Source organism: Seriola dumerili, unplaced genomic scaffold (assembly GCF_002260705.1).
Source record: "Seriola dumerili isolate Sdu_G_001 unplaced genomic scaffold, Sdu_1.0 BDQW01000425.1, whole genome shotgun sequence".
Classification (NCBI taxonomy): Eukaryota; Metazoa; Chordata; class Actinopteri; order Carangiformes; family Carangidae; genus Seriola; species Seriola dumerili.
The window spans coordinates 657663-682028 of NW_019174680.1; the positions used below are offsets into that span (position 1 = coordinate 657663).

General features: G+C 41.6%; 1 protein-coding gene across 1 annotated transcript in view; it reads left to right on the forward strand.

Annotated features, from left to right (window-relative positions):
• plch2 (phospholipase C eta 2) overlaps nt 1-24366 on the forward strand; it is a 50047-nt gene that overhangs the window by 21008 nt on the left and 4673 nt on the right. The window contains exons 8-21 of the mRNA XM_022761647.1: nt 2601-2772; nt 6974-7081; nt 7417-7422; nt 10180-10335; nt 12629-12727; nt 13378-13478; nt 13757-13845; nt 14233-14415; nt 14512-14619; nt 15253-15377; nt 16547-16631; nt 17494-17640; nt 18690-18769; nt 22148-22532. Of these exons, the coding sequence (XP_022617368.1) occupies nt 2601-2772; nt 6974-7081; nt 7417-7422; nt 10180-10335; nt 12629-12727; nt 13378-13478; nt 13757-13845; nt 14233-14415; nt 14512-14619; nt 15253-15377; nt 16547-16631; nt 17494-17640; nt 18690-18769; nt 22148-22532 (1844 nt within the window). The remainder of the gene's footprint in view (nt 1-2600; nt 2773-6973; nt 7082-7416; nt 7423-10179; nt 10336-12628; nt 12728-13377; nt 13479-13756; nt 13846-14232; nt 14416-14511; nt 14620-15252; nt 15378-16546; nt 16632-17493; nt 17641-18689; nt 18770-22147; nt 22533-24366) is intronic.

Below are 24366 nucleotides of genomic sequence, written 5' to 3' on the forward strand. Positions count from 1 at the left end.
ATTTTCTTACTTTTCCATTCATTTATTTTATTCACTGGCTCTCATGCTCACATATTCAATCAGCTTCCAAAAACGACTTTCATGTTTTAGTGTCACGTTTCTGTTTCGATTGCAACTGACAAACCATAAGACAGGCGTGTGTACGTGTGTGCGTGTGTGTGTGTGCAGCTTTAACAAGCATGTGGAAAATAACTGCAGCAGTGTGGACATGTATGCTGTCAGTCACACGGCAGGGTTGCATTACACAGGCTGCTGGATTGTAAAACATGGAGAAAAATGGAAGAAATGAGGCTTGGAATAAGATCGCCCAGTCGGGAGGGTTGAATATATTTAAAAGCTTCTTTACATTTGAAACATATTATGTCTGGTTGTACAGGCGTTCCCTGACAGGTTAGAATGGGTTAGACGAGGTTAGAATAAAAGCATATGGAGACAGAGACAGGGTTGATGTCAGAGGTGCAGTGAGCTTTTCTGAGGGCTGAGTATTCACAGGTTAAAGTGTGACTGTCACACATGCTCATGTTAATTGTAGATCTTCCGTCTCATTAGTTTGCTGTTAGTCTTTCATATTTGATCTTCTCCTGTTGCACAGTTTGTTTCGAGAGTACGCAATAGCTTTGTTTTGTATTTTTTTTAATACAATATGCATTGCTGAAATTGATGTAATACAACAGTGGCACTGAGGCTGGTAAGACTGGCTGGTATTGTGGTCCTGTATGTGCATTGGAAGCGAGTGGAATAAAGTGTCTCTCCCTGGTTGTTACTCACATTGAATCATACGAAATTTGCATTAACTTGAGCTTTCCTCAACTTTCCCCTTTTTTTTATTTTTTTTTATTTAAAACTCTCTAGCTCAGCTTGCGTCACGGCACTGAAATGCCATGTCCCATTAAAAATTAATAGCAGCCTATGACTGTCCCAGCTTTTAAGTCTGCATGCGTGAACGATCCCTGACACATCATCCCAAAATTTCTCATAGTTGGTGAGTTGGGTTGAGATCTGGTAACAGCGAAGGTCACAGCATGTGTTTCACATCATCTCCATCCTAATCAAACCATATAGTTCGCCCTTAAACTGCACTTGTTATGTTTCTTGACTCATTTATTTATGTATTTCCTTTTAATTTGTACGTACAGACCATAACTCAACATGTGCAGATACAGAAACATAACAACACACACACACACACACACACACACAGAAAAGAAAGCATGCACACAGACACCCTCCTCCTCCTCACAGCATCAGAGGGTGATAATCCCATCGACATGCACACAGTCTAGAGGATGCAGAGAAAATCTCTATTTTTAGATCCCGTCTCTTCCAGTAAAAAGAAGGAGAAACACTCGCTTTGTGCGCACGTTCGCCCTCAGTGTGTGATTTTGAAAATATAATTGTGGACAACATATTCCACAGATAATTGGCTGAAAAAGGAGCAGGGTGAAAGGCTGCATTCAACATCAAAGAGCGATCAGAGTTTCCAGGACACTGAATAAAAACAGGCTGTGCAGAGAGCTGACAGGGACAAACATCTGACAGAGACTGGGAATCAACACAGTCAACATGTTGTGAATGAGGGGTCTGCTGTTGGATGAAGCTGCTTTTTAAGACTTGTTTCACATGTTAGACCTCATATGCTTCATGCAAATTGAAAATAATGATTAAAATGTTGTGCAGATGTGCTCATTGGTTGAATGTTGAACTACAGATAAAAGAGAATTCATGTTGGAGTCATTTTACAAGTGATAATAAACTTCATATGATCAATATCTGTCCGAGCAATCTGCAGAGGACATTTGCATTTTTTAAGTGGCTCTAAACCAAAGACTTTTTTGAAACCATGTCACAAGAAAATTAGGTTTATTGATACCATACTGACATGAAAATCTGCCAGAATAAAAGCTTTAAAGAGTGGTATGCTTTTAAAAATAACTGTTTGTTTTAGTGTCACTGCTACACAAATACGTACAAAAAACTAAATAAATAAATGAAATAAATACTGTGTAAATGTAAATATTGATTGTCTGTATATCCGGCAGACAGATATACAGTCAGGCAGGAATGAATCTACTGTTAGTCCAGATTGAAAGCCCTAAGACTGAAAGTAGCTTCTAATTGGCTAACAGTCTACAGCTATGGTTCTGTGAGGCTGAACTTGAGCTAAATGCTAGCATAAGAATGCTTTCAATAATAAGCATGTTGATGTTTACTATGTTCACTGTCTTTAGGTTTAGCAGGCAAATTAGCACGAGACAAAAAGTCCAGATGAGACTGATGGGAATGGGATTACTTCTGCAGGAATAGAGTGCTGCACAAATGGCTCCTAAAACCCAGAAATATATTAGCAGTTTAGCATTTATGGTTTTTGTTGGATGACTTTAAAAAGGTCTTTGGTTAACACAAGCTCAATACATTCTCACATTTTATTCTACGACATAAAATACATCAGTAAATGCGTCACAATGTCTTTTAAGCTTTTATGTTTGATAAAAAAGGCCGGTTGCTAACCGGTGGCTTAATGAGACTACAGGGGTTGTCGGGGACGTTAAATGTCATCGTCGTCCTGTAACTCCAATCTGTTCTGTGTGATTATCTCTCAGCTATCCAGTCATCCTGTCCATAGAGAACCACTGCAGTGTTCCTCAGCAGAAGAAGATGGCTCAGTACCTGATTGAGATCCTGGGGGACAAACTGGACCTTTCCAACATCAAAGCCGATGAGTCTGGACGTCTCCCGTCGCCAGAAACACTCAAGGGCAAGATCCTCGTTAAGGTGAAGTCGGAGCGGGTGGTGCACAGTCTGGATGTTTGAAAAGTGACTGTTTTTCCTCAGTGACAGGAGTCAGTCCTCAGGCAATTAGCTCAGCTCACCATTTTATCATCTGGAGTTTGAAGCTCACAGAGCAGACTTCAAAGGCAGGCGACAGTGGTCAGGGATGCGTTTGATGGAAGTGTTTGAATATGACATGATCAGTAGAAAAGAAGGAAAAACGCAACCTGACTGTAGGAAAGAATAAAAATGAAATGTTTATGGACTGTGCATATTAACAGTGCACTGCTCTATTTTATCATCATCAAAGAGCGACATCCTGAGTCCAGCTGACCACAGATAATTGGTGAAATGAGTTGGTGGCTGCAGGTCAGTAGCAGGTCCAGGTAGTAAGCTTCACTTCACAGCTGATGGGAATTCCCAGACGATAAAAATGGTGATGTACTCTTCGATGTCACCCTCAATTGATTTAGTGCATTTATAGCCAACTCTTTTAGATGTGGCAGGTGCTCAGGTTGTTGTGGATTTAGCCTCTCAGGCCACATGAGACTCTACAGCAGGAAATTAACAGCCTTTAACCTCATAATCTGAACATTTAACGACGCTATGATGTTTTTGTGCTTCACACAAGAGAAATATTCACAAATCCAACTATCTCAGGTCCCGGTGTGTTGGAAAGTGTCACTGCTGTTGCTCAGCATCACAATTTATTAATCATACTAATGTTTCAGTCCCTCTAGACCTTCGTCAGAAGTATACACACAGGATCACTGGAGCTCAGCCAGAGTCACCATCAGGTTCTTGGTCGCCTCGTGTTTTTGTAGCCTAAAACAATCCTGTCGCTGAGCTGTGCAGGCAGTTCTTTCCTCCTCATGGTTTTTGCTCTGATGAGCGTTGTCAGCTAATTATATACAGGTTTGTGTCTTTCCACATCATGTCCAATAAGCTGAGTTTACCACAGGTGGACAACAATTCTGTTCTATTTGTCATTATGGGTGATTGAGAGTAGATTGATGAGGGAAAAAGGGATTTTTTTTTTATTCAGCATGAAGCTGAAAAAACTGAAGGGGTCTGAAAATGAATGATCTGTATTGTTTCCTCTGGGAAATCACAAAGTCCTTGTTACAACCCGGCTGACAATTGGGGAAGAGGGAGGCAACATTTCCGGTTGGAATTGGTTAAGCAAAATTAATTAGGTAGTAAGGAGGGTAACAAAGGTAAACAAAGAGGGGAAGAGGACAAGTGGATGCTGCTTAAATCAAAAAAAAATCTACAACAAAAAGAGGACTCACACTAAACATGAATTGGCAATTTTACTTTAAGCTAAGAAATTAAATGAGAAGCAAAACCTTTCTGCGCTCTCCTCAAAACAAGTACACAAGAAACAGCAACCAGTCTAGCCCAGTTCCCTTCAATATAAACTAGTACCTCAATTCACAAAAAACTATTCATAAAGTTTACCAAAGTTTACAAAAGACATAAGGTGCCGGGGCAAGCGTCTAACTCAGCCGCCCCCGAGCACCTGGCTGGCCGGGCCTCTTGAATTCTTTTGAATCATGTCGATGGGTAGTCCGCCGCTCCAACGAGCAACACGATTATTACGATTATTACAGTGAGTTTTGCTGAAATGCAGTAACACTGAAAAACTGAATGAAAAAAAATGTACCAACTCATTTCATAAATAAATATCGAGGCAACAACTGAGACTTCGCCGCTGCAATGGGTGTGAATATAGTTTAGCTGCGTCTGTTTCAGTGCTGTTGTTACTCTGGACAATCCGCATCAACAGAACACGATGCCGACAGTTTTGATTGGAATTACATTCTACTGAGGAAATGTGGTCTGTTGAATCCACCCCACCTATACCCAGCCCCCCAACCTCACTGGACGAGGGTGACCCCTCCTCACAAATTATAACTGAACTGCTCGGACTGACGATGACATTTATTTATTTATTTTTTTGGTTTGATTTTGTGGTGGTGGCTTAGTGGTCAATTAGCGTTTATGCAAATGTCTGCAAAGCAGTGTCCAGCGCTTCAAACCACTCTGCTCCACTGTACACACTGTGATTTTTTTTTTTTTTTTTTTTTTCCTTGCCTTTGTTATTGGATACTGAGAGAGGTATGACATGCGACAGAGCTCCGGGTGACGATAGGACAATTTAAGTATGGATTAGATCATTTTCTTTTTTCTGCTGCCAAGTCCAACCTCATTGCACTACTTTGATTACTGTACATTGTACCTTGCAAAAATATAATAATAAAAAAGATAAAAGAAATACATTAATGTAATTATATATTATAAAAAACACCTGAAACATAAAATAATAATGTATCATTAAAAAAACAGCTGAAACATATAAACAATACAACAATATAATTACTTTATAACAAGAAAAAAAACACCTCCGTCTCCACGATAATATTGTATATTGCAATATTTCAAACTGGACTGTATTGACTGTACTGGACTGGACTGTATTGAGATATTCAATACAGTCCAGTTGAAAATCAATGAACACTAAGGCAGCACAGGACTGAATGTATAGGTTAAGTCATATGTAACTATCAGAAGAACCACAGCTTCAGCATCTCATGTTTTCATTGTAATGTATGTAAACTGTTAAAGCACAGTTAGTTTCATACACAGCTTTAACCAGCAGCAGCAGCAGCAGCAGCAGGGCAGCATGTTGATGAGCAGCAGCCTCTGTTAGCAGGGGAGGGATCAGTATTGAGGTTAATGAGGCTTTATTGACACCAGATGCTTTCAGTAAAGAGGAGGCACCTCGCCAATACCTGGCACCGATGAGAAGCGCTCTGCCAGCAGTTGCTCCAGCGCCACTACCTGTGTGTACGCACCAGTGTGTGAGCTCTGATATGCAGCACTTCGGCTTCCCCACTGCCCTGCAACACTCGTACTGTGCAGCCTCACTGTGGGTCAGACTATTGTCAACCACATGGTGCTGCTGCAGACCACCACCTCCATGACACTGTGATTGAGAATGATTGCTAACCACAGGACAAACTACCTCGCTTGTTAATGAAAAATCCATGGCTCAGGCAGTGAGGGTGGGGCCCATCTGTTCCAGCTGAACCTGTACATCCTTCACTGTCCAGTCGCTTTTATATCTTTCCCACTGAGGCCTGTCAATGAGAATAATAGAAAGTGCAAAATACAGAGATGGACAGGGTCTGAGCACAGCTTTATCAGCCACTAAATCCTCTGTAAGATTTTGCCGTGCCGGTTTTCAGGAGAGATTTCTAGACAAAGATAACCGTAAAAAAGGGGGATTATATGAGACACTTTGATATGAATTGCTTGACAATATACATTCAAATAAATGACATAAGAGATCATATGACATTCCTCATAGTAACAGACAGCTCATTTATCAAAATAAAGTTATATAAACATGGGACTGTAATATACTAAATCAGGTGGTAGATGTCTGTAGTAAAATAGCTGGTCCCACCCAGGATAGTCTGCAGGATCTTTACAACAAACAGGTCCTTAAGAAGGTTAAATCCATCTTGTCAGATTGTTCCCACCCTTTACATCAGCTGTTTTAGTTTCTACCATCTGGTTCCGCCCTCAGACTCCCTTTAGCCAAAAGAAACAGATTCAAACGCTCTTTTAAACCAGGTGCCATCCCCATCCTAAATCCTGGGAGGAAAAGGTAGATTTTAACTTAACTAACTTACTGTCTCTGTTTTGCTTTTATCAACTAATTGTCCTTTATCTTTTGGTCTTGGTTTTGTATTTATATACCCTGTGTTTTTATGTTTTTATGTGTGCTCAGTGCATATATCCCACTGCTGCATACCCAATTGCCCCACTGGGGATAAATGAAGTGATTGCTCGATTGATTTATTGATTGACTTTAAAGTCCACCATGAAACAGATCGGTGATATTAACTAAACTGAAAAACCTGTGGCAGCAAAGACAGGAAGTACCACAATTCACCTGACACACCACCATCCAGTAGAGCATGCAGATTGCAAACACTTAATGTGCAAATACAGCCATCCCCCAGAGAGAGCAGCGAGGCACAAAGTTCAACTTAGTTCACTTAGTTCCCTAATGTTTTTTGGCTTGTATACAGTGCAGTGGAGAGATGACTGAGAGGACGGTCCCTGACTGGACAAATAGATTAAATGAAGGGTTCAGCTGTTTGTTCCACTGACTTGTTCTTTTCTCCACCAGGGGAAGAAACTTCCTCCCAACATCGACGAGAACGCAGAGGAGGGGGACGTGTCGGACGAGGACAGCGCCGATGAGATGGAGGACGACTGCAAGCTGATGAACGGAGATGTATGTTCCCTGATTGGTCTTTTCCTCCACTTCACCACATTTATTTCCTCTATCTGCCAGAGTTACATGCAGGTTTTGCATCCTTGTGTGCAGTAGATGAAAAGTGAATCGTGTGTCTATTTCCTGTTCCTGATGGTTCATGTTTAAAGTAAGCAGTGGTGTTGGAGTCTTCTCCTCTCCTGCCTTGTCATTGTTTCTGTTATTGATCATCTGTATCTCTGCTGTTTGCTTCTGTCTCTCTCTGTGGCTATTTGTTCTCATTTCCTGCTCTTCTTTCTTCCTATTTGTCCCTTCTTCTTCCTCTTCTCTTCAACTGTTGCTTGCTTCTTTCAAAGTGGAAGGTACTGTATAAAAAGCTCATCCTCAACTACCTCAGAAATCTCACCCAGTCATGTGCCATATTTTCTCATCCTGCCTGTGAATGTGTGAAGTGATAGGCCCCAAAAACACCAGACAATATTACATTTTTAAGATGCTCCATGCAGGATTCTTCATCTGAAACCGAACGAGGATAGGTGACTTGCAGTTTCCTAGAAGGGTTGAATAAGCAGTAAATTAACAGCATGTTGGTCCTGGGATTGGTCAGAGTTCTGCTAAGGTTTAGATGGCAGGTGTTGGCTGGCAGGTACAGGCTGGACAATTGCTCTGTCTCAGATCAGATACTTCAGTCTGTACACTCACAAGTAGTACACTGTGTACACAGTCTACTCACTGGTGTAGTGCATGAATTTCAACAGGGTAGTGTTGTCTCAAATCAAACTGTGTGCCCCATGTGTTATGTGACATGGAAATTAAGTTGCCATCAGTGCTGACAATGTGTCTTCCTTCACTGGTCGCCCTTTTCACAAGTTTGAAAATAGGTTGGTGGTCCCTCCCCTTCTGCTACATTCCAAGATGGCGACCATTGAGGGTGAGAAGTGTCCATCGCTTTAGACTCAATTTTCTGACCTCTTTTGACTGAACCATCCGAGTACTTGTAGTGCACTGCTTATTACCATACTTGTCAATGTGAACACACTTATGAACTCAAAACAAGTGTGAGTATGGAAGTATGTAAACTGAGACACAGCTAATGTTTTAATTGGATAGTCTCAAACATGTGACTATCTGGGAATTATTACATGAAGTTTTAATTTTAGGTTGAAAATTTATAATGTCTTTTGAGAAGACAAAATTTTAGGCTAGACCAACGGGGCTGCTGGGTAACGCACCAGGACCAACAATGCTATGAAAGGCTAATGTTGTTGCAGTTTTTATTATTTAAGAACTGTGGCAAGATGCTGGAACAACCTACGTGCTAAGTACCTGAAGAACTGCGAGCAGGTGTACTGAGGAGAACTGGTGCTGTTTTAAAGACAAACGCTGGTCACAGCAAAAACTGACCTGATCTTTTTTCTCTTTACTGGTCATTGTATGAGGTTAAGTGATAAGTAAAAACATTAATTTGATTATTTTTGAAAGTATCCTCACTTTGCTTTTAGCGCCTAAAACGTTTGCACAGTGCTGTATTTCTGTCAGTGGAGAAACCTCTGAAACACCCAGAAGAATAAGAATTACAACACACAGTATATTGTGTGCCATGTGATCAGAAGAAGGCTTTGCTCAGGTTAAAGGTTTGTCAGAATAATGTTTAGACAGCACTGATTGGACCACACTCTTCATTAATAAAAGCTCAATACTAGTCCTTTATATCTGCACTCGACATTTAGACATTCACTCTTCATGGTGCATGTGCCTGTGGTCTGATGACGGACAGACAGAGCAGGTTTCTGGATACACTCTGCCACCACGTGGCTGAATTGAGCATGTGCGAGGCATTGAGCAGTGACCTCTCAGTAAGGACATCTTTCATTTACTCCACTGCATCTGTATAAAGGATGTCTCACTGCCATTCTCCGTCATGCTTTCACATCTGGAAATGCTTACATATGTGAAGGGTCCATTCATCAACCGCCCAGGGAGGCTCTGCTTCATGTAACATAATGTGTTGCTTCATCTTTTCTCCTTATGAAATGTGAGTTCTGGTGGATCCTGCATGATGTGTTATTAATCTCAGTGTGCTCAGACCAGAGTAAGATGATTACCAAAGCTTTCTCCTGTAGGACTTCAGATAAAACCAGTTGACTCTAAGGGATCAGTTTACCTAGATTATAAAAGCATGTTTTCTTTACTACTTCTAGTAGTTCTTCTGTCTCTGAGATTTCTCCTTCCACCTCAATACAGTTCTTTCCAGAGACATTGTTACTGCTACAGTTTTCATTGGAAATACTTTTTATTGATGTAATATTTCCTGTGAAAATCATTGATGCCATTAGTTGTGATGCAGGTGAACTGAGTCATTATTTGGCAAGACAAAACATAACATATTATTTGAACACCTTACATACTACCATATACTATCATTTACTGTCATACTCTCACATCTGGAATGATTACATGACTGAGGCATCCATTTGTCAAATGGTGTGGGAGGTTTATGTAACTTAAATTATTGCGTCATGGATCTTGCTTCATGTGTTTTCTTTCTTTACCTTTTCAGACTTTTCCAAAGTGTCTTCTACAGTACAACCTCAGATAAAATCCTACTTTCCTAACTTTAAACACTGAGATATTCACTGTCTGTTCTTGTAAGAATTATTTTTAAAAGTTAATATTTTATGGCTTCAACTAAAAATTTGTTTCATTATCAATCCATCTGTTGGTTATTTTTCTCAAACGTCAGTAAATAGTACAAAAATGGCTGTCACAATCTCCTAAAGTCCAAAGTGATGTCCTCAGATCACTTGTTTTGTCCAAACAACAGTTCACAACTCAAAGATGATAATTTACAATTATTTCAAAACAGAGAAAAGCAGCAAATTCTCTAAACTAAAACAGAGAACATTTGGCACTTTTGCTTGACAATGACTTAAATGATTAACAGATAATCAAAATTGTTGCAGTGGCCTACTAAATAAACTATCCTCTCTGTAAAACGTGTCACATTTATGACATGGAAAATGAGTAATAACTCCCAGGAACTGTTGAACGTCAGCCTCATCTCATGTATCATGTATGATCACAATCATCATCACTCTCTGTAACTATTCCTCTTCCAGACGTCAGCCAACAGAAAGCAGGTGGAGAACATGGCCAAAAAAAAGCTGGACAACCTGATGAAGGAGTCCAAGATCCGAGACCGAGAGGATCCAGACAGCTTCACTATTGCAGCCCTCCCCCCTGCTGGGAAGCCCACAGGCAAAACTGGCTCCAAGGTAAACACAGACAGGAAGACAGGGAGTCCTAGTGAGTCAAGATCTCACCTGAACTTTCTGAAATACTGTCATGGGAATGGGTTTTGTGGTATGATTTGATGTTTTTTAGAGAAGTTGTAAGTTTTTCTAGATTTGAATGATCTGATTAGAAAATTGAGCCAATGTGTTATGGATACCTAAGTTCTGTCTTTCCAGTTCAGTAATATGTTTTCTTTGGCGATGGTTAATGATATTAATACTTGTTTGTAATAATGGTTTTAGTTTGTCGGTGTTAAGTGTGCTGCAGCATAGGTCAGCTGGTGTGCCATCAAAACATTCAACATTCAAGTTCTTCAAGTTTTCTCTGTCTCTGTCCTGGCCTCTCTTTGTGCCTGTCATTCAGGGTGCTGGCCAGTTTCAGTGGATAAATCCAGGGCTGAATTTCTTTCCTAATCACACTGTGCAGTTTCCACCATTGTAACCAATGTTTACACAGCTCTTTTCCCTGTCCTTATCATAGTACTTCTATTTAAATTTCTGTTCCTCTGGCGTTTTCCTCTTTGGCTGTTCCTCAACCATTTCTCCTTGACAGTGTGATTATGTTGTGGAGTATATTCCACCGTCACGCCACCACCAGTAGACATTTCTTCCATGCCCTCGCCTTCACGTCTCTTGTTTCCAGCTCAAATCAATCCCATTGAAAACTCCACACGTGACATAGGGTAGACTGGTCCTTCTTCATCCCCTCGTAATTCTAAAATTGGCACTATCCGTTGGCATGTCCCCCATGTCCCCTCTGTTTCTTTCCCCTGTTGCTGATTGGCCGAAATGGCTTGGTGCGAGTCACTTTAATTTTCATTTCCCATTGACAGAGCCAGGGCTGTGTAGGAACACCAAATTTTTTTCAGCACACGTAAAAGACAGCTAGCAGACCATGAGGAGATGTTAACTGAATCTGATGAAGTGTATTGGATTAGAATAGGTTACTCCACCTTTAATTCTACAAGTTCAATTCAAAAACACAGAGCAATGAGTACTGAGCACAAAGATGGAGACAAAACACAGAAATAATGAAGTTTGAGATTAGTGATTTATGGTTTTGATGTGTTTCGGAGAGGAATAGACACAAAGCTGTTAGTAAACTTCAGCAGTATTTTCAGTTGTAGCTGGAGGAAAGATACTGTTTACTTTAATTCAAATGAAGTGTAAACAAATGCTTAAAAAAGGACATTTTAATGTCAAAATATTTTATGTTTTGGTTCTTTTCTGCCTTAATGCTGGAAACGGTGAAAGTCAGCCATCATCCTTTAAACAAGCCAGACATTGAACTGACGGTTCCTTATTTACACACTCCTCCACTCTCTTCTGAAATCAACTATGCAGAGGTGATAGGGACGGGATCTGGACTGGACAGATGCCAGTTCAAATCCCTGACAGAGCTGTGACAGTGTGTATGAGTAATGGATTAGTAACCCTCTCTCCAACAACGACAACTACTCAAACAGAGCCAGAAGTGAATATGAATACATTACTTGGATAAAAACACATATTCGACTCTTAACCGATGCAAGTTACATCTGGACTTCCTTTCTTTCTTTCTTTCTTTCTTTCTTTCTTTCTTTCTTTCTTTCTTTCTTTCTTTCGCAAAACTCACCAACATTGCCAGGTGGCTTTCTCCATTGGTGCTCTGCTGTAAAAATGCCCACTTTTACATAAGTCAATCCCTTTTAAACCTGTGTTGTTAAAATCAATGTTACATAAACGTTTGTGGTGTGAATGTGTGAGTTGCTGTGAATGTGAGGTAGGGCACCACTGGGGAAGAGAGTGGAGCCTGTGCTTCTTGACTTTCCCTCAATAAATGTGGCACCTAATGAAGTGTTTCTCTTTAAATCAGCTCTCCAAGTCCACTCTCTCAGCCTATTAGCATATAAATGACTTCTATGAAATACAATCTTTGACGTGTAATTAGAATAATTTATTTCTGTTATTGCCTCGGAGTCTTGTGAAATTCTGCTGTTGATGACTCTTCTCAGTTTTCTTGTTTTTAATTCATGTTGAGTGGAGAAGCAAAGACAGTTTACACATTTAACCGTTATGGTGTAGTGATTTCTTTCTAAGAGCAGCCACTTTGAATTTAATTGTTTAAATCATCCCATATAAAACAAAATAAAACAACATTTCAGTCCAATAAGTGATGGACATGTGGCACGTACTTGATTTTTGATCAGTATTTTTTTTTTTTCTAATTTTCAGTTAAAAATCTTGAAAATGTTTCTTTACAAAACACGCTGAGTTTCTCCTCCTCTGTTGTTAGGGTAAAAGTGAGGACGGGACGGACACAGCAGACGAGGCTAATCCCAGCAGCAACAAGCACACAGGCCGCTCCTTCATGGGGAACTTCTCTAAACGCAAGGTTTGCTCTTTTATTTCTGCTCTCTCTGCTTCACTCTCACTTTTTAAAAATCAGTTTTGTGTATTTGAGTATTTCTACTCAAGCTTCCATTTTTTTGTGATGGGAACATACTGGAGACAGTGAAAAATGGTTTCCAGTATACAGACCAGAGACACGACTTCTTAACTGTTGATGATGTGTTAGTATGTGACACAATGGGTTGTTGCATCACTCTTTCATTCAACAATAAAATTGGACCTAACTCAAACATGTACAAAACATTATAATAGAGCAATTGAAATGGGTTGGCAGGTAAAACAGAAGAACAATATTAATCTCAGTTCATTTAAAGTGGCAGTCACTTTGTTCCCATCTATGTAACTCTACCACTGATTGGTCATCTGCATTAAACCTGGATCAAACCCCATTAACTTACCAAGTACAGGCAGGATGCTGTTACTGACAAACTATCTAAGCATGTCACTGGACAATCAGAATGAAGTAGCACTCAACAAATAGCCACCAGATTTGGGTTTCAAATTTTAGTGCTACAGACTTTTCAGAGGCATGCAGGGCACATTTTCAAAATGTTAATAATCTCTTAAAGTCCGTTCCACATGTTACACAACTCTCACCAATATTCTTTGGTCCCTCACTTCTTTCCTCTGCAGAAAAAATCGACCAAGCTGAAGAAGACGTCGAGCTTTGAGGACACAGATACAGATCAAGAGAGCACAAGTAGCACCTCCCGTGCCCCCCTGCACCACAGCAAGTATGCTACACACTCATAAAGTCACACACACCCTTCTAGGACAGTATTCTTAACTAATTACAAAAGTAAGCTGTCATTAGCTTTGATATAGATATTTCCACTCCACTCCACTGCATATTATCTTTTATAAAACATACACTGTTTTATCTGTAACATAATTTTTGTCGTAAATATCTGTATATACGCACTGTCATACTTTATATATTATCTGTCTAATCAACATACTCAAGTATATAATGTGGGCACTTCTGTAACCTTGACCTTTAATGACCTTACAGAAAGAAGAAGACCATGAAGTTATCCAGAGCTCTGTCTGATCTGGTCAAATACACGCGGTCTGTGGGTCTCTATGACATCGAGGCACAAGGTGAGCTCTTCTGTTCACGCTGTACAGGTGTTAGCTTTACTCACTGCTAAACCTGATGCTCAATACTTAATAGGGAATGTGCAATACCTCGCTTTGCTGGTAACTTACAACTGAGAGTGATTCTATGATGAAGAACGTGTAGACTAAAATATGAACAGTCAACATCAGATGCTCGGTCAGATTCTTAGTCTTGTTTACTTATTCATTTTACGAATACTGTGTTTCCATTGAACAGATCATCCACAAACAGTATATTCTGAAGGGAACTCTTTTGCCATTGAATGAGACCATATTGATGATATTTACCTTAACTATTATCTATCCGTGGAATGGAAGTTCATGAGCCTGATGCAGAAATAAAAGATTCTTTTGTGTTGTTCCCGGCAGCCAACTGCGGCTGGCAGGTGTCGTCGCTCAGTGAGACCAAAGCCCATCAGGTGATGCAGCAGAAAGCTACGTCCTTCATCCAGTTCAACCAGCGACAGCTCTCCCGCATCTACCCTTCCTCTTACCGCGTGGACTCCTCCAACTTCAATCCCCAGCCCTTTTGGAATGCTGGCTGCCAGCTCGGTATGAGCTTAGCCCTACCCACTGCATTCAAAATGGTCAGATCTGTCAGTCCGCTACAGTGTTGCTGACCATTTCGCTCCTCTGCTTTGATTTCAGTTGCACTCAACTACCAGTCAGAGGGCCGGGTCCTGCAGCTCAACAGAGCCAAGTTCTACAGTAACGGCAACTGTGGCTACATGCTGAAACCTGCCTGCATGTGTGAAGGTCAGCACGTGAAAAAATATTCATTCAATTCATTTAGTAGAAAATATGGAGTTTATTTTCAGCATAGACCTCGGGATTATTTTCATTTTGTAATTTCCACTTTGCACTGGCAGGCATGATTATGTCAGGCAAGATATCAATGTCAGTATTGTCATAATTAATCATTAGAAATGTTTTAATATTGGTAGAAAATGCTATAGGCATTTTGTGATTTACAGCTTCTGTAATTTGTAGTTTTTTAAATGTCTTATTGATCTTTTGTTGTGACATCACAAAGTTACTGACATCCTGACGGCTCGTTTTAAGGCTCAGTGTCTGAATAATGGCTGTGTGCATTATTTGTAGATTGAGTGCTTTGATACTTTCACCGTATGAATATAGAACCCAAACCTGCTTTATGATTAAAAAACAGACATGGAAATCTCACTTCATACAATATGGGACCTTTTAAATGTTGTTTCTGCAAATTAGACATTCCAGGTAAACATGTAAGACTTGTGATAATACTTGACTTTCAAAAAAGATTACACTGATTTGCAGTGTAAAAGGTTACAATAAAAATAAATGTACTATTTAATTTTGTAAGTAAGGGATCACAAATAACCATTGTACTTCCTTTTTTACCCACTGCAGGTGCCTTTAACCCCAACCTGGAGGACCCGCTGCCAGGTCAGATGAAGAAACAGCTGGTGCTGAAGATCATCAGTGGACAACAGCTGCCCAAACCCAAAGACTCAATGTTAGGGGACCGGGGAGAGGTACGACACATACATCCAGTTTTTTCAAAAATTATGTGGGTTTTAAAAATATTTAATCAATGAAAACTATTATAAAGAGCTTTTGACTTAATCCTGTGGTGTTCAGTTATTTTTAGAACAGGTTTCGTTTTGTTTATGTCATTTCCTGAAAAGTAACAGTTTTAGACATACAAGGTTTCTGCCCAACAGCGACACTATGTAAAAAAAAAATATTTGAACAAAGCCTTTAGTGTCTCCGGAGGAGCTGTGTGAAGTCTGATAAATGTCCTGAGTCAGCGTTGGTTCACTACAAGTTTGAAAAGTAATAAAATCTGGGAGTGTGGAGTTAGAAAGGATTGAGCTGAGCTCTGCAGCCCGCTCCCCATCTCTGCTGCAGGCTATAGGATACATTAGCTGCTACTAACACTGGTTGAACTGATGGTTGATGCTTGTTACCAGCCACAAAAATGGGCCCCGTGCCAGTTCACTGAATCCATCACCACACACGGTGTCAAATAATCTCATGTCCCGGCACACAAAGTGTACCGCTAACTGCGTTACGGCCTCTTTGTGCTGATAGTGTTATTCTCACAGCCTCTGGTTACACCAAATTTCTCACAAACATCTGACTTGGCCTTCGATGATTTTTTTCTGTTATGTCATACATTTTTGTTGAACTAGCTAGCAGATCTGTCGGTGTCCCATGATTGGACTGAAAGTGAATTTGTGTCGTAGGCTATCAAAATAAAAATAAAAAACCTGGAAGCATATTAGGCTTAATATTAGCTCATAGATGTTAAAAATGCTGAATAAACATTTTTGTCATGCCCATACGCATGAATTTATATAAATATATTTTTGACCCGTTACACACCTTTGTTGCGGGTTACCCGGCAGCGGACTGTGAAGAAGCCTCTGGGATGAGAGGTGAAATGTCTTCAAGTATATAAAGATATAAAGCCAAGTCCAGTTTCCCTCAGTTCGACCCTTCTATACCCGAGAGTTTTACAAAGTGTTTTCACGGGAACATAGCAGTGTGTCAACTTCACTGAATGGTGATGGTGATATTTCAGCAAAACTCTAGTGCAAATCAGATTATTCCACAAACCAGGAAGTAATGAAGTGTGATCATTGAAAGTGTCTTGGAACTTGCTGTGTCACCTCAGTTCTGTGTAATGTCTCTCTGTCAGATCATTGATCCCTTCGTGGAGGTGGAGATCATTGGCCTCCCAGTGGACTGCTGCAAGGAGCAGACCAGAGTGGTGGATGACAATGGTGAGTTGATGGAGAGGTGTTTTACTCTGGCTCATCTGTCTTCATAAACTTCCGATACAAATAAAGCTATTTATGGACTTACTTCACCAAGGCAGACCTACAGGCCACAGGGATGAATGTGAATAAATCAGTTTATGGTGTGACTGGACTATGACTGCTGACTGCTCCTCACTGCTGTTTTCTCACATATGATGTCCTGGTGTTTGCTGTGGTCTGTCGTGGTTTAGCTTTGACATGTGATTAGTGTATGTATGTGCTGATCGGAGCAATGCATTGTGTGTGTGTGTGTGTGTGTGTGTGTGTGTGAGTGTGGGTGTGTGTGTGTGTGTGTGTGTGTGTGTGAGTGTGGGTGTGTGTGTGTGTGTGTGTGTGTGTGTGAGTGTGGGTGTGTGTGTGTGTGTGTGTGTGTGTGTGAGTGTGGGTGTGTGTGTGTGTGTGTGTGTGTGTGTGTGTGTGTGTGTGTGTGTGTGTGTGTGTGTGTTTGTGTTTGTGTTTGTGTTTGTGTGTGCATGCATGTGTGTGTGTGCGCGTGCGTGCTGTCTGTATGGTTTCTGATCTATAATTGATGAGCTCAGCTTGAGGAGACGTGCACAGCTAGCACCTCTCAGTCAGCACACACACAGACACACACTGAATAATTGATGAGTGCTGAGCTCGCTCTCTAACTTTGTCCTGGACCGTCCACTCTCTCTGTCCTCTGTCTCTGTCCCTCTCTACTCTCTTTTCATTATTTGCTTGTCCCACTCTTTCTCATGCCTCCTCTCATTTTTCCCTCTTCCTCTGCCTCCTCCTCCCTTGGCCCCCTTCCCTCCATCCTCTTCCTCCTCCCCTGCGTCCGACATCTCTCGGGACGGTCCTGTAGGTTTCAACCCAATGTGGGAGGAGACTCTGGTGTTTACGGTCCACATGCCGGAGCTGGCCCTGGTGCGTTTCCTCGTGTGGGATCATGACCCCATTGGCCAAGACTTCATCGGCCAGCGCACCATTGCTTTCAACAGCATGATGCCAGGTAAGACATTCTGAATCACCTGCTTTTACATGGAACTGATACAGATCATGTTTCTCTGGTGACCTCTAAAAGCCTTGTTTTTGTTTTTTGTTTCTCCCGTTTTCAGTGATATGATTTGCATAGCTATGAAAATTTAGTTTACTGAGAATAAGAGTCTAATGTGATTATTATGATGCTTTTTGAAACAATATATTTATTTTGAAATTGATCAGTGCTACTCTGGTTGAATCTCAGAAACTCCTTTGGAATGACTCTGAGACCCGGAGTGTTTGGTCCTAATATGACTAATTATTAATTATTGGTATAATTATGACTTCAGCAGTTTATTAATAGAATAGATCAGCACTTTGAAAAATGTGCTTGTTTTATTCTTTTAGAGAATGAGATGAGAAGATGGTTATTAGTCTCACGTATGTCAAGTACACTGCTGGATTTAGGATGTGGTTAGCCTAGCTTAGCATAGAGACTGGAGGCAGGGAGGGAAACAGCTACCTCAGTCCAAAGTTAGCAAATAGATACTCACAGTCGCTCCCAGATTGGCTCTTATCAGCCTGGACTACCAGTGGTGAATGCACCATGGATAACATATTCCAAGCATTGTCGACTTTGTTGTCTTTGCTGGCAGCTTTTGTGCAGATAAATTCTAAATGCTGTTCCTTTGCACCAGCACGCACTTGCCCAGTGTACATTAATAGTCATGCGATGTGCGTTTTCAGGTGTGTGAGTAGAGAGATTGTTTCTGATGCAGAGCTAAAACAGTCGTCAGGACTGAGGATGTTTTAGGATCGGATCTGTACTGCTAGAGTGCTACATCATGGACGCCAGTGTAGTTTTTTTTTTTTTTTCTTTAATGATCCAGTAAAATGATCTGATTGATGGTGCTGGTGAGGAGTGAGAGTCAGTGGCTAGAAGTAGAACATCAACCATAGAAAAAGGTGTGGATAGGCCTTTGTTTCACTTCTGATTGATACAACACATATTTATCTATGTGCACTGTTACGTTTGAGTCACTGATAATGTAGCTCTGTCTATAATGTGTTTGTGTGCAGGTTATCGCCACGTGTACTTGGAAGGTATGGAGGAGGCTTCCATCTTTGTTCATGTAGCTGTGAATGACATCACTGGTAAGGTAGGTACTACAGTGGCCGCCAGCTGAAAAATCTCTTGTCCCTGTTATGAAGTTGAATTTAAAGTGTCCAGTTTATGAGACTGTGTAAAATTATAATACAATCATAATCTGTGTTAATTAAAGCTCAATCGATACTGAATTTTTGATGCCATATTATTCATGTTATATCTGTACTTATCCATGTCCAATACATATTGATATATCAAGCAATAAACATTTTTAAACATGAACATATTTGATCTCAGAAAAAAAACTATGTATTAGAGACATTGTTCCTATAATAATAATATTTCTGAAATATTTATCGGTTGGGCTCAGCACTGTGCAGATCAATCAAAGGAAAGCTTAGAAATAGCATGATAATAATAAGCATAATAAATAATTCAGAATAGTTCAGGAATGATCAGTAGACAAGTTGTGTGATCTGTTCACTGGTGGCTGCAGTAGAATAGTGATAATTTTTTCCAAAGAAAAGCTACTGCATAGGACTGAGAATGGTTTTTCTCACTTCATTGTGGAAGACCTCGACCCCAACTAGCATCTCTGGGATGCAAAGGAACTCTGACTGTGAGACCTTGCAGCCCAACATTCTCTTCTATTATATTCATGCAGTTACAATACATGAATGCCCAAAGCGTCATTGGAAAATAGGCTTCTTCATGAATTTCAATTACTCAGGAAAATGATAATGGTGCTGACGTAGTTATTGTTCATAAGAACATTACCCTGTATTGACTGTGTGTATTATTGCAGTTTCTATTTCAAAATGTTATTTGTGCTCATAACTAATGCAGTTGTCGCTATCACCACACAAGCTTTGGTTTTGTGTCTTTGATCCTTTAGTTTCACTCAGCTGTCTCCAGACATGGTGTAGATGACCGCTCTGTTCTTCATTGTCCTTGCTTTGAACTTCCTGTTTCTCAGCTGCTGCTCTGTGCCTCCTGTTGTGATTCTCTCTTATCCCCCACCCATTTTTTTCTTTCTTTCATCCTCCCCCCCTTTCTGATTTTCACTCTCTTCCTGTGTCTGTTTGTGATTTCAGTGGACCCCTCTTTTTCCAAACGCTCCATTTAAAGGCAAGAAATTTTTAGGAGCCCTGAAGCTGCCGCTCAAAACACAGGTGTAGTGAGACCCAGTCGGCATCTTGCATGAGCCACACGCTCCACCCTCTTTGCCACCTAAGTGACCCCCCACTACCCCTCTGCACACACCCCTCTTGTCAGCCAACTGTAAGCATTAAAAATGATAAGACCAACTCATGTCTCACATGAGTTATGATGGCTTGACTTACCTGCATCCTCATTGACCCCCCCCCCCCCCCCCAAAGTAGATCCAATGTCATCGGCCGGCTCTGTTAAAGAGCTGGAGAGAGATGGAAGCCAGGGACTCTGCCAGGCTGCAGTGACGTCTCTCTGCTGATTTTTTTTGCAGAGAGCATTTTTTCCACTTAACTCAGGAGTTTTTCAGTGTGCTGCACTGCAGGGGTATACAGCTCCAGAGCCTTTTTTTCTCTTTCGTATTTTTACACATCATATTATTGCATCACGTCATGTACCTAACTTTAGATATGGAGACCCATCAGTCTCCTGGTCCACCATTTAAATCCAGAATCAATTCCCTATTATTATTATTATTATTATTATTCACTGGAGCTGTTGAAACATGTATTGGAGCTTCCCGTTTTTGAGCTTGATTACCAGGTGAACAAAGGTATAATAATAATACTGAGTTTCTCGTGTGCCTCTGGGTTAGACTGCAAACGGGCATTTCCCATAGTGTTGAGAGCTGCTTAAAGGTGGAAGGTTTCACAGGCCAAAGGCAGCTCAGGCAGCAGAGCATGACTTACTGAGCTTCACTTCCTGGCAGCTTTACGGTCATCATGTGCAGTTCAGCCCACATTTCCTCTTTTTTCACTCAGCCAGAGACTCTTTTCTTTATCGTCTTGTCTTTTTGTCTGTATTGTTACTTTCCCCCTTGCCAGATGTTCAGTCACCACAGTGGTCAGACTATTTGGATCTACTTCTTCCACATTGTTCAAACAAATAATAGCAGTGGTTGTAGGGATATAATATGATGCCTTGTCCCACTAAAGCTCCATTTGGCATTTCTGTCAAAGTGAGTGTAACAGTCATCAGTGTCGTTGTCTGAATGTCTTCATTGTTGTTCGTATCATTTTTGCCCCATTTGTTGTGACCTTTTATCATGCAGCACGTAAACGCACAGCAAAGGTCGATTCAGCACTACATTTGTCTGTGTAATCTGAATATTACCTCTTTATATGGGTTCTACATAAAAAGAAATTTGTTGGAATCTGGATTTTCCCTTCATCTGAAAGCTACTATTTAATTTATATCAATATCAGTGCAGCCTATGTACTACTTCTAAACCATTACTGCAGTGTTGTAGTTGTAAGTTGTGGTTCTACCAACAGGGAAAATTTAAAATTTTGGGTTCCTGCTAGGGATGTCACGTGAACTGATACTTCGGTACCAAGTCGATGCCAAAATTCTGAAAATGTAACGGTACTTGTTTTTCCACAGTAGCACTGGTACCGTAGGCACAGTAAACAATACCATGTGGAATGACAGGAGCAAATGAAGGGGCAGCACGTTAGTTTGTTTAAGCTAACGTTAGCTTGTTTAGACTATCGTAGCAACAGCTTACAACATTAGCAGGCTACAGTCATCACTGTTCAGTCTGTTAAAATATAACTGACTTTTGAAGTGAATATTTTTACACCATTGGTCTGTCACCTTGTGTGGCAGTTCAAACTGCTGCAGTACACTGACCTCATGGAGCAGTGAGTGCACGCACATGCAGTCTCTGTTGTTTTCTGTTTTTTGCTGTCATATTGAATTTGGTTTCCAGAATCGTGGAATTTCAATGGTATTGGTACCGACTACCAAAATTCTGGTATCGTGACATCCCTAGTTCCTGCAAACAGTCATTCGGGTCACTGTGTTTAGGTGTAGAGGCGAACACAGCCTGAGGTGCTCTGTGCGTTTAACTTTGACAGGTAGCTTCAAGCACATGTTTGTCTGACTAATATTTAACCGCTGGGGCGACAGCTGCTGTGTACAGATGTGGAGGCAAACACTTTGAATCCACATGGAATTCAAAGCTTCAGCATGGATTACAGCAGAATGATCATGTTAAAGACTGAGTGATCATTCACACCTGGTGTTACAGTAACAGAAAGTTCTTGGGTATATTGATGGAATTTGTTTGTTCCTTTTGAAGCATGCTCACTGTACAAAAACTTGTGTCCAGTGTCTATGACAAATATTTTTCTTGCACGATCTCCATTTGATTTATTCGTTGCGGTTTGTTACGATTCATTGTTTGTTTGACAATGATCTTCTCTTGTGTTCTTGTCAGGCCAGAGCAGCCAGCGGCATAAAAGGGCTGTTTCACAGAAACCCAAAGCAGGCTTCCCTGGACAGCCATGCTGCTGCACAGCACAGCCGTAAGCACCCATTCGGTGCCCACCTCCTGCGCCGCACCGCTAGTGCACCCACCAAAAGCCAGCCCAAAATCAAAAAGGGCTTCCCAGAGATCACCATCGACACCAAAGACTACAGCTCAGAGGGTGCTAGTGAGGACCGAGAGTCTGAAGACAGGGACAAGGCCTCTGCTGCCACCTCTCACCAGCCCACACCACCACAACACCGCACCAGGGATTCACTGGGGGCATCCCACCAAGCCAAGGGGCCCTGGGAGCGTCCTGACACCAATGGGGCTTTTCACCCTGAGGAGGGTAAAGGTAAGAGCTCGCTTTTTGCTAAGCAACGACCCATGAGCGAGCCTCTGAAACGGGCCAGTCGGCTCCGCTTTCACGACCCACTGGACATGAAGCCAGGTGTGTTTGCCCGCGTCGCGCTTAACAGCTCAGGTAGGGTGGGGATGTCCTCCAACTGCATCACATGTGTGATCGGCTCCAAGGAGAGTCCAGAGGCTGAAAGAAAGGTTCAGGTTGAGGAAAGGCAGGAATGCAAGTCTAAAATGGCAGATGGGGAGAGACGGGAGAGAAGTAGTCGCTCCTCTTCAACCAAGAGACAAGTTCAGCCAGAGCCTGTAGCCAAGCCCCAGCCCCTAGCTGCCCAGCCAGACTTACAGCAGTCTCCTCCCAAACTCAAGTCCTGCACCGAGGACCAGTTTCAGCTCTTGCCCCAGGCTCTCCGCCAGCCCATTCCCTTCCACAGGTCCAAAGCCAGGCAAACTCTGGGTACCCAGCATGTCCGACCTCAGCCTCACGCATCACAGAGGAGCCCTCGGTCCTGCAGTGTTCCCCGTAGACTCTCCCCCAACTCTGTAACACCAGCGCCGAGCCTCACACCAGACTGCAGGACCAACCTCCGTTGGCAGCAGGCAACACCCCCCAACTACGGCGCTGTTTGTGGCTCAATGCTCACCCCATTCACAAACAGTAATGCACCTGAAGGTCTCTCGCTGAGTGACAGCAGCAGCTGTGACAGTCTGAGCGGCCTGGAGTCGCCTCCTATGCTTCCTCCATGTTCTGTCCTTGACAGCCGCAAACGGGCTGTAGGCACCCTGCAGCGCGAGATGAACGCCCTGTTTGCTCAGAAAATGGAAGAGTTGCGCCATAAGTCCCCCATGTTCTTCGCTGGTAAGATGTATCTGAGGCAGCCTTAGCAGTAACCCAGTAGCTGCTGTGTCGTGGCTGTAGTGCACCTACTGTAGACTTCCAGTTAGCCTCCGTACAGGCCGAGACTAGCACCTTGACATCCCATGTGTCCCTGATAGTTTGAGGTCTAACTGAAATCCCGACTTGTTTCTTTGCGTCGTCACCAATGTAGAGTTCAGTCCTAGGTTTTGTCAATTTTATTTAAGTCTTGTCACTGATTCCTGTTTCAGTTGATTGATTCCAATCTTGCCTTTCTTTGCCTTAAAATACTGAACCTGACACTACCCACCGGCTGGGCAGATGAGAGAAGTGGTAAGTTTTAACCTGAAATTAACGAACTATGATATGTTCCCTCATGTAGTCCACTTCACCAGCCTACAGCTAGCCGAACCGACCATTAACTGTTCATCAACAAGATTAAAATAGAATAGTATAGACAAGTGGCTGTGACCCATGAAGACATACAAATACACAGCGGTTAAAGTGGACTGGAACAATCCAGCACGGTTTTCTGCCACCTTCGATTAATAAGTAGATAGTAGATCTGAGTGTCTAAACAGAGAGTGACAGAGGAGCAGCATATTCTTAAATATGACTTTTTCTTTTTTCTTTATTCTTAAAATAAAGTCACAATTCTCAAATATTTCTTCGAGTATTAACGGCAATATTACAGTTTGTACACACTTGCCAGGATATACACTGCCTCAGTTGCTGCATTGTACTAAGCGATTCTAATATTTTGTCAAATCTTAAACTTATATAATGCAGTCCAGTCCGCCATCACAAACTGCAGCCTCGAACAAACTCCAGTTACGTCCATAAGCGTTAGGGTTAGTTTACATCCACTTTGAGTCTTAAACCTCCGTGACCTACAACAACTGGCTGAGCTCTGCAAGTTACAATGTTCTGACGTCTGTGGTGCGTCCAGGTGACGACCCCCTCCTCCTCCTTC